The 13313-nt window shown below is 40.1% G+C and overlaps 1 protein-coding gene across 1 annotated transcript; it reads right to left on the minus strand.

Moving 5' to 3' along the window:
- Positions 1 to 303: 303 nt before the first annotated feature.
- On the minus strand, positions 304 to 11411 carry ppp2r2ab (protein phosphatase 2, regulatory subunit B, alpha b). Its single transcript, XM_085164966.1, has 10 exons — positions 11101 to 11411; positions 9298 to 9366; positions 6629 to 6726; positions 6245 to 6410; positions 5620 to 5732; positions 5088 to 5265; positions 4242 to 4406; positions 3920 to 4089; positions 3043 to 3134; positions 304 to 1985 (listed from the first exon to the last, which is right to left on the minus strand). The coding sequence occupies exons 1-10, from the start codon at positions 11105 to 11107 to the stop codon at positions 1706 to 1708; spliced, it is 1338 nt and encodes a 445-aa protein (XP_085021092.1). The 5' UTR covers positions 11108 to 11411; the 3' UTR covers positions 304 to 1705.
- Positions 11412 to 13313: the final 1902 nt, after the last annotated feature.

Below are 13313 nucleotides of genomic sequence, written 5' to 3' on the forward strand. Positions count from 1 at the left end.
GCCAGATGAATGCTTATTACCAGCTTTCAGCAAGTGGACACCCTTTCAGCTGATTTCAATAAACTTTCAGCGGCTGAATTTTATTACGTCCATCAAGTATTCCCTTAATCGCAACTGCACGTACGTCTTGCACGGTGAATGATGGGGCAACAGCTTTAAAAAGAAAAAAAAAAGTCCCCTTACCAACTGAAGGAGTTTAATGATGTCAATAACAATGCTCTGTGATAATCCAGCTGTAACGCTTTGCATAACATCAGTTGAGCAGTGATGAGATCCCACCAACAACCAGGCATTCACAAGGATGCAAAAAGTAGTTCCTTTATTTTTTCCCCCACTGTCATTGATTAAAATTGTAGTTATACATTACTAGAGGCATCAATATACTCTTAACTGTCCACTTTTTAAATAGGGTGCTGCAGATCTTCTGTGAGGCTCATTGCACCGTCACAGTTACAGTATCAGTTACATCTGCAGTAGTTTAAACACTGTAATGCCTCAAATCTTTTCTTTAAAAAAAATTGCAGTCTCACATCACAGACATCCAAGTACTTTAGTTGGTGCAGCAACAAAGTCCAGTGTCAAATCAGATGTTCTTCCCTGTTTTGTGAAGTGCAGCTTGAACTGAATGCTGTGGTACAGGACTGGGGGGGGGGGGGTAAAAATCCATCCCCCCCTCAAAAAAAAAGAAAAAGGTCAGGCTTTGAGGTTAGGCTTCATCTCACAAAATAGGACGGAACAAACCTGTTGACTCTTTAACCTTTTTAATATAAATATGACCATCATAATTATCTTTGAATAGGCCTTCTCTGATACCTGACTATTATTGAAGACAAGAGAAAACAAAAAAACAGGAGGAAGAGGAGCTAATGCACAAAAATATCACGATACACACACTCACTCACTCACACACACACACACACACGGGGAAACAAAAAACCAAACAAAAACAAAAAGAAGCAGCTCTTACTGAGTTTGGGCCTGTTTGGCCAACCAGAGCCTGAGGCACAGTGACAGAAACAGCAAGCAGGACAAAAACCTCACTGGACCAAATCTGAGCAGACAACAAAAAACAACCCCCAGAAAGCAAAAAACACTGTACTTCTCAAAATCCTGGATGTGTCCAAGATGAGCAGCAAGTTGTGATGAATGTATGGTTTAATGAAAAAAAGGAAATGTGAACACTCAACAAAACCAGACAGCAGAACTGATGAATTAGTGAAAAAAGTGTACACAAAACAAAGGTCAAACTTTTCTTAGAAAAGTAAACACTACAATGGCACAGGATAATAATGGGACAAACTAGGTGTTTTTCATTTTCTACCATTTTAGGGGATGGGGGGTATTTATAAAAATAAGTGTGTCTGTATTCAGAATTTTAAGGAAATTAAACTTGTTTCACCCACATTAGAAAAGTAAAGGGCAGGCGGGTTGGCAAAAGAAAAAAAAATATGATGAAGAGAAAGAAATTGGCACAACATCACTTAACAACAAGGCAGGCATCACTCTGCCACAGACAGACTGATGATGGGCAAGAGCAAGTCCTCCTCTGTCCACATCTAGTGGCAAAGTCTGGTACCTCAGTAGGGCCGGACAGGGATGCTGGTTGTCGGCATTACCACCACAGATCGCCCTGGATGAGGCTGTGAGGCTGCGGGTGGTTACAAATGACATCACCCGCGCCAGATGTGACAAGCTCACCCTGCAATTAGTTCACTTTATCCTGGAATATGTAGAGGTTGTTGGTCGTTGCCACCGCAATGATGTTGTCCTGGGGATGCCAGGCAGTGTGCAGGATCTTCTTATTGAAGTCCAAACTATCCACGCTGATTTCATCCTTTTTGCGTTTGCCGCCTGTGCACACCTTGCGGGGCTTCAGGACCTGCATGGGCTTGCTGTTTTCACGGGATGCCTCCAATGTCACATCCCGTCTGTGGCCACGATCGAACATCCTGAAGAAGTTGTTATATGAGCCGGTCATCACCACACTGCCCAGAGTAGGTGGGGAGACGTGGAAAAAGTGAGAGTCATCAAATCAAGTTATCCAAAAACAATGTCCATTAGAAAAGAAAGTTTAAACTTTGTGCACCACTAGTTTGCAAGTGAGGGGCAATTAGAGGACAACTCTAAAACTGCTTACACATCAGAAGTGATTCCCAGGTACAGGGTTGCCAGAAATCATAAGAAAGTTAAGGATAACTTCAACCAGGCTTATGGGTGAAATGACCACTGGCTATACAAAGTGGGCAGAACCTGGCAAGTCACTGAATCGTCTTCCAATGAATAAAGACTACTTCTGACTGACACATGATGTGGTAATAAATATGTTATAGGGTTACATAGGCAACCGGAGGCTGAAAAGTCAATCAGCTTTAAAGCAACAAATGCATCACATCCATTGTGTATATATTTAATATATTTTTACAGAAAACATCAGTGATGGTGTTACAAAAACCGGACCTTAGTGTTCAAGGGTTAATAATCATTTTATCACTTGTTCTTTGAAAGCTTTTTATTTTTATGTACCATTGCGTTGGTTTATTTTATTTATTTATATCCAATGATTATAGCATATTATTTTTCCTACCTTTTATCGTTTTTATCTTTTTACTGCATTTTATCTAGCTGTAATTTCATTCATGTTTCTTCATTCAAATATATTAAATTATGCAATCTCTATGCACTTATAAGTCATTTTAAAATGTCATTTATATTACATTTCTTTGATTTTTTTTTTAAAAATTTATCTTTAATTGCTTATCATTGCATATTATTGGTTTTATTATATATTTGCTCTGTCTTATCAGCTTTGGCAGATATCTGTGAAGCACTTTGAACCTGAATGAAAGGTGCTACACAAACAAGGTTTGATGGATCGAGGCCAAATGTGCAGTGCACCAACCAAAAAGAAAGCGTGGGGGGAAAAAAACTTGCAGGGTGTAATCTTTAAAATCATGACAGCAATAAACACAGTGCTACCTGAAAGATTATGTAATTTCCTAGTGTTATTATTGCATTTACCCCTGTGTGTCTCAAACCTTTTACCTGTCATTGCCATTCCAGCAGCATTCAAACTTGTCAAAGATGCAGTCATTCTCATATAGCGAGCACAGCTTGCTTCTCAGGTACTCATGAACCTGTAATGATTTTTGTGGGTGGGGGGGCAGAAACATGATAATAAGAAATTTTTAAAGGAGACTTCCAAAAGACAAACCTCTAATATTCAAAATCTCCTGCACCCCCATAAAGTAGCAGGTGCTTGAATCTGTGAAAAAGCACATCTAAAATGCCTGTCATTATCTGTAACCCTATCTTTCAGGGTTGGGTCCCCCTTGTGGCCACTATATTACATTACCAGGAATGACTGGGCAAAAAAAAAGAAAAAAAAGAATGGCAACTGTCCAATTGTGACATGAATATAATAAACTGCATATAATAAAATAAAAACTAAAAGTGCATTAAAATAAAATGAGTAAATATGAAAACCAGAGTTTCATTAACAGGCTGTGGACACTATCAGACAATATTAGGTGTCAATCCTCCTTCCTCTTTCCATGCATCACCTCTCAATCACATTTCCTAAAATATGCCTATAGTCCTTTTCTAGCCTTTCTCTAGCTGAGAGACATAGCAAACAGTAAGAGCCCACCTGAGATTATTACATTCCAGTAATGAAAAAAATCTGTGCTATTATTTCCTATGCAAAATAATGACAATAAATGATCTGTAATCATTTTGATAGTAAAATATTAGCAGCAAAATCACAAAGTTATTAACAAATTAACAGATCGTCACAATTTGAAGATTCTGTGGCAACCAGGGCATCAGTGCATGAACCTACTGCCAGTGGTTTCATAACTGTTCATAACTGTGTAGTAAACCTGACACCACACACTAGTTTCTAAGTATTTGTCATTCTCACCTGATATGTCTCCACAGGCCTGTTTTCCATATTCAGGTCCCAAATCTTTACAGACAAGTAGTCTCTAGTCATCATGTAGCGTCCGTTGTGGCTAAATTTAACATCTGAGATTGATGATATGATCTCAGAGAAAAAGGAGCGATTACTTGGATCTTCTGGTTCCTCAAACACTGGATGACAGAAAGATGAAAAAAGTCAAACTGCAGTGTTCGCCAAAAGGTCTACTGTGACATCAAAGTGGTTTGCATAACAAATCCAGTACTTAATCTGCCTGTCAGGGTAGAAGAAGGGACATATAAAAGTATGATGAGTAGGTACTCACACTTTGAGTGCTTGTCACATAGCGCTGAAACTCTCATGTCACACAGTCGGATGGTTCCTTTGCTGCTGCTGTAAACGAAGGTGTTACATTGATGAGGGTGGAACTCTGCTGCTGTGATCACCTCTGTAAGTTCCTCCATGTTAGCCGGTTTAATGTCAACAATATCTGAGGAGCATGCGGGTAAGGAGGGATAACGTCTTTCATACTCTGACACCTACCAAAAGAAGCTGAAGTGACTTTCAAACTGGGCGATTACAGGTGGTTTACTACCACAAGAGCTAATGGGCCATTTTAGGGCAACCTGTACCTTGCATGTATGCATGGTCGAACTGCAGGAACTATCCCTCTGGAACCTTCTGCAGAGCCATTTTCAGGACAGTGTGACCCGATGTAGGTCCTGAAATGTTTTTTTCATGGAGCTACAAGATTTCTTTGTTTGTCTTTTCTGTTTTCCCATTGCACTGAAGCCCCACAAAGAACAGTCATATTAGCCACTGGACATGGCTACAGCTATGTTTTTCCATGCAAGACTTTAGAAAACAATGGACCAGGTTACATCTCAGTCCCCATCTCTTCTGTTCTGTGTCAGAGGTGAGAGCACACACGCAAACCAGCCACAGTAGAGTGAGTGAGGCAGAACCTTCCTGCAGGTTTGCACTGAGGTGTAGGAATAATGATGCTTTTATGTTCACTGTTCACCCCCCGTAGGACAAAAACGTCAGGCTGATGACAGACAGCCTTGAGACAAAACAAACTTAAACATATTTAGATCATCTGATATCTGGGTTTAGGTTAATGCACAAGTCAGGTGCACAGATAAACATGCCCGCATGCATCTAAGGATACTGAAGCTGCGGTCAGTGATCTCGAGGTGCCAGAGGTTGATGCGGAGGTCGTCTGCAGACAGGTAGGTCTCGTTGTCGCTGTTGACTGAGACAGAGTTGATATGGTAGGTGTGAGCGTTGGCAAACACCCTCCGTGGACTGGCTTCCACCATGAGGTCCATGGGTTTTAAAACTGGTACCTGTGATGAGAAAAGGCAGTGAAAGTTAGCTGGCTCAAAGCTCTTCACAGATTTGAAACAACATCAAGCTATTAGCTAGATGAAAATAAGAAGCACCATCATATCTTTATACAGGAGCACAGAACACAGTCTTAGCTTTGCAATAACAGGTTACACAAGGTTCTAAAAAGACAGCCCGGATTAGTAATAACAGTCATTTTTACCATCAGCAAAAGCAAAGGATGACAAACCAGTAGCCCTTCCCAACTTCTGACACACCCAGGTTTTAAAAGTTTTGCTTCCAAAGAACTACTGGTTTGTCTGACTTGTCTAACCACACCCTTGAACCAGCCTGTGGTTGATTTGAGAACTGACCCGCAAAGATGTGATAGTGTTAGGGTCCTTGTAGCGCCCATCCTCCTCTTTGAGATTGTAGCCCTCTGGCCTCTTGTCTCGTTCACTGATTTTCCACAATTTAATCGTTTTATCTGTGGAAAAGAAAAAGACATTTTAAATGACATTACCAACTGTAGGGCACACTAAATGGAAATGTAATTTTCTTATAGATTTATGAGATTTTTAAAGCAATTCAGGTCTTCATGTAGTCGATATACAGCAGACTTTCTTAAACTGTTTGTACTCTGAAAACGTTGCCTTTTCACCTGGTGCTATAAATAATGAACTTTTTGCTCAGTGCCTTCTATAAAATGCAAGTGTATGGTGTCTACATACATGAGATGGTGGTTTCACAAGAGTCAGGTAGCAATTTTATGACAGACAGAGTACTACTCTTAACTAACAAGCAGATTCATTAATTTCACCATCTTGTGGAGGAAATTATCATATTATGTTTTAATATCTAGTTCTCTTCACATCTGAGTCAAGTGTGACGGGGTCTATGAGTCACTCATTTCTTTTTAATGCCTGTATTCAAAATTAAACTCACTGCAGACTGTTGTTAAATATCTGATCATCAGCTTAATTAAAGAGAGAAATTTACCATTAGTTGACAACAGGAACTGAGCAGCATTCTTCTGAGGAAGCCAGCGAATCTTGTTGATTTTCTCTTCTATTTCCAAACTCTTCAAGTAGTCAAACTCTGGCTCGTGGCTCTGAAAAGTGCTGTAAACATTGTACTCGCTCCGGAACTGAGGCTGATTTTTGTTCTGTTGAGAACCAGAGATGAGTAAATTTGTTTAAAAGGTTTTTTTGTATGAAAACAGACAAAATCATATTTTAAATAAAGCCCACTATTGTTTGTTTACAGACATGCTTCCAAAAACTAGAATCATCTGTTCTGACTTTGTGTCACCAAGTTCAGAGGATGACCTTTTCTAAAATGTGTGGGAATCAAACTAGGCAGAAGTTAACCATGCAGCTGTACCTCTATTTCCTGTTGGAAGATGACTACGCGTCCACCCTTGTCTCCTGTGGCCAGCAGCTCCCCTGTGTGGTTAAATTCAACTGTAGATATAATGTCCGCTGCAAAAAAAAATAAAAAGGACATAAGATCACATGTGCAATTTTAACATTTTGAAAGTGGCGTACCAAGACAGATGTGTCCCTCTACTACTGAGAAAGTACACCAGGAAACCACTTAGTTATTCTCAACTAACCCTGGATTTATCCTTGTGAGAATCAGAGAGGAGACAGGCAAGTGGCCCTGAAGATGCAGGAGGATGTCACAGCACGTCGGGCAGAAAACGATCGCTAACCTAGTTTTCATCTTTTCTTTCCCTCTTACTCTGACAGAATTACACTTTCCCCCCCAGCAGCAGTATGCTGCTTTATACACTGAAGCTCACTCACACATAAACAGTTGTTTAACCCTTTGTTGCCCACTGGAGCAGAAAGACAATGCTCCCAGAAATTGCAGCGAGTGGTCATTGTTAACGACACAGTCCCTGAGGCCTAGAGTAAGGATTAATATATCCAAGCAAATCATTCTGACAGACTGTATTTGGTTAATTTTTAAAGTAAAGACATCAAAAATACAAATGCCAAATCCTAAAATAAGGTTAGAATGTGGCTTGAAATGACCTGAAAAGCTTGGGCATGCTGCTACTTGTAAAGCAGTGAAAGAACTATATCAGTACTATGGTATTCTCTGTATGTTTTTTGTTGCAAAACTCCAGGCATGGTCTTGTACCTGGCATCTAGAGAATGGCAACATGCTTCACATGGAACTCTGTAGCAGTCTGACAGCTCCCAACCCTTTCACATGTTCTGTCAGTAAAGATAGTACATTTCTCACTTCACTGCATACAGTGTGGATATATATTGACTTTCATTATCCATCGCTTTCATATCTGTGATAGCCATGTCACGTTACAGGTTATTTCCACAATAAGCTTATTATTTAGTTGTTTCCTCCACCATTGCCTGCAAAACAAGCTCAGACTGACCTTCCACCTCAAAACAGAATATCTCCATCCACATGCCTAACATCTGACTAAGTGCTCTTTTAATCAAATCCTGCTCCTTTTTTCCTTCGAACATGCCTTTAGAGTTTGTGCTAGAAAACTCTTCTTGTATTTCTATATGATGGCCCATAGTTCATATCACCAGTGCTGTACAGTCCACCCATCTCTCAGCTAAACCTTCCTGCAGCTCCTGCCTGTGCAATAATATTTCCATTTGGAAAAGGAAACATGCAGTCATGTTGTTCTTCCATCTTATTTTGACTTCCACATTTGCCCATAATTTCCTCCTTCAAATTATTTTTTTTAAAAGCTGTAAATATGAGCTGAAGTTCTTTTATGGCCTTCCCCTACTTTGCTGACATCAGTGACTTGTTTATAGGAGTCCATTGTTGTTGAGTCTTACCACACAGTTTAAAGACTGCAACAATTCACGAACTCTTTAGATACAAAAGTTACCCACAAGCTCAACAATATGTAACACTACAGCGCGCTCTTAAAGAAAGATGGACTTAAATATATATTTTTAAATGCTCACTCACTTAACAGTTAATTAAATACAAATATTGATGCTCACCTTCCATATAACTACATCACCAAAATTATTTAACAAAAATTAAGATTATAATATAATATAATTCACCAAAATAAATCACATCTAACAGAGGTACAAACCACTCTATAGCATCTGATAGTGGTTCACAGCTATTGATTTATCCTTTCAGCCTCTGAGCTTTTGTCCATCAGCCATCTGGAGGTCCCGTTTTCCAATTTTCCTGAAAAGTACGATACTCCCACAATGAGCAACCAAGAACAGAGTGCATGGAACAGCACAAGTGGCCCTGCATTATCAGCAGGTAATTATCCAAACACCTGACTCAGCTCCTTTTTTTTAAGCATTCCTCTTGAAAATGCTAAAACCTCCAAATCTAGTGGCTGATCCATGTACAAAAAGTACAGAAGGACCCAGTAGCGAGTTTCCAGCAGCAACCTAAATGTCTGCATTGCCTTTTTCAAAAAGAGCTTTCCGGTGACTCACCAATGGAAAGCCTTTAATGTAAAGCAGGAGCAGCATCAAGTGTTTGGGTTGCATCTCTTCAGTGGAAACTAGAAGGGCACTTAAAAAGCACAGTCCTTTACCATGGCAAACAGTCCGATCAGACTTTATAATCACTACATCACACACGTCTGAGCAGGAAAGGAGCAACATTAGATATCAGTTCAATGTAACAGTTTCTGAAACAGCTGGTGTACTCTGCACCCCCCACCCCCATGTGGGGCCCCTTTGGGGAGGTTTCTTAAAGAAATGTCATTGCACATCCCTAGATTGATTGGTTAAAGGAGGAAAGGGGAAGGTTTGTCAGCTCTTGGTGGTCTCCTAAAAGCCTGGGGCCACAGCTGCTTGGAATGTCTGTTCACAAGCTTCTAGTATGACTGAATTATGAAAAACCGGGATTTGCATCAGCACCAAAATTTTGTCGATTCTGCCTTAGCCTCAGACTCACTCTCCTGTAGATTTTGCATAATGCTGCCAACAGGAAACAGAAAAAAATGTCTGAATTTTCACCAAGGCATACCCCACTATGGCTAAATTGTGCAATATCGATTAGTCTGAATTAATCAAATCACTTACCCTCAGCTACGTCATCATCGATTGCTCCTTTCACCTGAGAGAAGCACCACTGCATGTCACCTCCAGGACCTACAGAAATACAATTATAAATATTTAGTTCTGGGTGGTTGCAGGTTTATTACATAACATTTCACATTCTGGACAATGTAAACAAGTTCCTAAGAAAACCTTTATCATATGAGTGTCCCCTGCTGCCTGTGACAGCAAGGGATAATTGATAAGATGTTAGAAATTAAAAAGAGACAGGGTTCTTGCAAAAATGTGTGTGGTCACAGATGTGCACATATCCTCTCACAACTTCTGCAATTCTAGCCTCAAAGAAAACAGACAAAAATGTCATTTTTTCTCCAAACTAACATTAACATAAAGATATTACTGTTGGGTCACAGGCACATTAAGCAACAAGTGGAAACCGGCGATTTTTAAATAAATATATACATGCTAGATCTAAGCCATGATTAGTTGGTAGTGTGGTTTCTCACTTTGAGATACAGAGTCTGGTTCAAATCTCACAAATACCAACTAAACTGCAAATGGCCTGGATGTGAAAGTGATTATCTCCACACATTCTTTATTTTAGGCCTGGTCAATTGAGGAGGCAGATGGTTTCCTAATGCAGTCTCTTATTTTTAAAATCTACATCAACAAGACAAAACTTGCTGTCTGATTCAATAATAAGTTCTAATCACTTGCCTCAACAGGTTCTCCATCAACATAGCTCATTGCACAACAAAAATGTTTGGCATATTTTCCACAGATGATCGTTTCTCTTATTGGTTAAGTGGAAACTGGTCCGATTTGTCTTTAACAACATTGAAACACACGGCTTTGAAGAAAAATGAAGGACATCTATGAGTCACCACGGATTCATCACACACACACAATCTGGACTGAATCATAAAAGTACTGATCTGGACAAAATGTAATAGCTTCACAGTGCCTGCACTTTCTGCAAGACAAAGATCCCAGAAAAGAAAAAGGCGTTCAAAGTGAACTCAAAAATCTGTTTTAAAAGCAGGATAACATGCAGTGTCATTAATTTCTCCACCCTAATGAATCAAATGCATGTACCAAATATGTCACTAGATATTTCCTTTACAAGTATCAGTCCCGTCTGGCTACGGGGGGAGCTAAAGGCCAACACGATTTCAAACAACTACTGAGCTGATGAATGAACTGAAAATCAACACTGCGCTAAATAAACTCATCTCTGCCAGAGTTCTGGTTTAGACCATAGTGCTTTTATTTGTTTCGCTTTGAGGTTGTTTTTTTTCTTCGTTTTTCCGCTCGAGCATGCGCATGTTAAAAAAAACAAGCCTGATGACTTTTAACTCATTTTACGCAAAAACTGTTCAGTCTGCAGCAGGGCCTGGAGGGCTAGCCTGCATGTGGGTAATGTCAAAGTTTGAGCGAAGCCAATTACGGCATGCTAGGTAAAATTTGCCCTTCTGAGCATTTGTTTAATCTTTTCGAAATAAAAAAACAACAACCTTAGACTAAAAATCTGAGCACTGAGGTTTTGGGGATAGCTAGCATATACGGCGTGCACAGTTAGCTTACGAAAATGGTCCCGGGCCGGTAAACAGCCAGCTAGCTAGCTAGCATTAGCCGGTAAGGGCAGGCCAGATGGAGGATGACACTTGAGTTAGCTGGCTAGCTAACGCTAGCAATAGCTAGCTACCGTTAGCTAAACCGATACTCGACTGCGAAATCTCGCAGCTAAGAGCTCCTAGGAGCGGGGTCTCGCTGTAAAGACCCAAGCCCGTCCATATTATTTTATGTGTAACGGTTAACGTCAATTACCTGCCATAACGAGACAGACAGTGGAGCTTGCCTCAGTCAGTCACGATCCTGCTTCCCACTCCCACGCGCTGATTCGTGGGATCTGAACTTTTTTTTTCTTCCGCTCGGTATCCGCTGTTAGTGTGCGCAGATCGAAATGGCTGCGAGGCTTTAAATTAACCGTAAAGCTGGATGTTTTATAACTCTCCTTCTTTTATTTCCCGCTACGCTCCCTGACGTTTCTCTCTGTGTGTCAATCAACCTCCTCTGCCTCTCTTGCCGCCGGCTACTTCGCATCCCACAAGTCATTTCTTCCCCACCCCGCACCACAGTCTCTTCCGCACGTGAACTAAAAGGTCTTTATAATGCGCGCGCACACAGCAAAGCAGATGCACGAGCACGCGCGTACTCACATCTGGGTGAAGAGGGTATAAACGTATTCTGCATTAATACTGCAACTCGATACAAACCTTAAGGAAGTATTAATAGTTCTTGTAGTTCCTTGTACTCCGTTACTGTGAAAAGTAACGGAGTACAAGGATGACCAAATCTGAATCAAATCAGCATGCTTGGCTAGAGCACGATTTTTCTGTTGGATTCAGGTTGAATCTTATGAAAATAATAATAATAAAAAAATCACTTCCCAATACGCTATCTAAGATTACTCTGAATGTGTGTTGCCACAACTTGTGTCAATATATATGTACATTTCCTGAAAATATGACTTACAGTCTCAGTGAGGGAATCACAATTTAGACATAAGACCTGAGCAAGAAGGAAAGGGGAGGTAGAGAAAGGAAAGGAAGATGGTAGCAAGAACTGTCCATGTGTGATGTTTGCAAAAAGGTATGAGGCAGATTTTAAAGATGCTAAGATTTTTACTGGAAGTTATTGGAATGGACAGGATTAGAAATGAGTGGTTCAGAGGGAATGCAGGTTTGGAGATGAGGTTAGCGAGATAAGGTTGAGATGGTCTGGACATATACAGAAGAAGAACAGTGGATATACAGGAAAATAGGAGTGCCTTAGAAGATGTAGTGAACGAGGGCATGCAGAGTTAATGTGGCAGACTGCTTTACAGTCCCACCTAAAGTAGGAAACCCGGTTACCGCAGGCCAGATCAGACAGAGAAACAGTCAGGTTAAAGGTGACCTTTGGATTAGCAATTAATTAATCACTGCTTTTGTGGAAGAGAATGGATGGATTCATGGAAGCATGAGGAACCAGTAAATGTAATTATTTAGATGCAGAGGTGCAGAGGTGTTGGACATTGATATATTGACAGTACCCTGCTTCTACATTTATAAAAAAAAATTTATGTGTCTTGACTAATGTATTTCAAAATTTCTTTTTCAAAGCAAATTTTACTGCAGTCAAAATTTCAAAGCAAGCTCTTTCTCTTTGCCTCTTCCTTTATTTTTTCAGTAAGTTATGCATACTGTAAAGGAACCAGTGTCTGTTAGCACTGCAAACACACAGGCCTTCAGATGGCAAAGAGATAGTTTCACCACCCACATGGATCCTTGAGATCCTTTATCTTCTTCAGGGGAAGTATGCCTACCGAAGAAAATAGAAATGCACCATTCCGTTATCTGTGCTAATTCAGGAACGCAAGAAATACCATCAAAAGACAAGCCTGAAGAAGAAAGAGATTGAAATGAATATTTTGTTTCTAAATGCTTGTTCAGCTGGAGAGAGACACTACTGCCAAATATAATATCTTAGACTTAGTGAAGCTGTCAGTTCTTTGCAAGCCGATTCTTTCTGACCCACTTTACCTGTCAGTGTTTTCAAGCCCAGTATTAGACATTTCCAGTTAAAACCCCATCTCAGTTATTATCAGCGAAAGTGCATCTGTTTGCTTGACCTTCTCATCAGAAAGCAGGAGACAAAGAAAGTTTAACTGAGGAGGTTAAGGACAGCAGATGGGAGTAATGGACACCCCTTGTGAAAGCCTCTGATTTTGCACGGACCAGCTGGCAGCCAAAGTTTCATGTAAGTCTATTTTTAAGAATCATCCACAAACCCTGCAGCTAGCTGTTTCCACTGGGATTATATATTTAGTATTCTCTAAAAACAACTCTTTCCACCACTGTCTTGGGATCATGCCTTAGCAGGAATTTTAGTCGATGATAATGCCACCACGCTAAAGCTTTAGGAGATATTCATAATATTTAGCATTAAACACAAAGTACAGCTGAGGCTTCAATTTTATATTTAACCATAAAGCAAAA

This window comes from Neolamprologus multifasciatus, chromosome 7 (genome assembly GCF_963576455.1).
Source record: "Neolamprologus multifasciatus chromosome 7, fNeoMul1.2, whole genome shotgun sequence".
NCBI lineage: Eukaryota > Metazoa > Chordata > Actinopteri > Cichliformes > Cichlidae > Neolamprologus > Neolamprologus multifasciatus.

Coding starts and splice junctions, on each gene's coding strand:
- ppp2r2ab (XM_085164966.1), bottom strand. Junction 5,733..6,244: donor GTTCCTGTTGTCAACTAATG/GTAAATTTCTCT, acceptor TCTTTTCCACAG/ATAAAACGATTAAATTGTGG. Junction 3,135..3,919: donor GGCCTGTGGAGACATATCAG/GTGAGAATGACA, acceptor AAATCATTACAG/GTTCATGAGTACCTGAGAAG.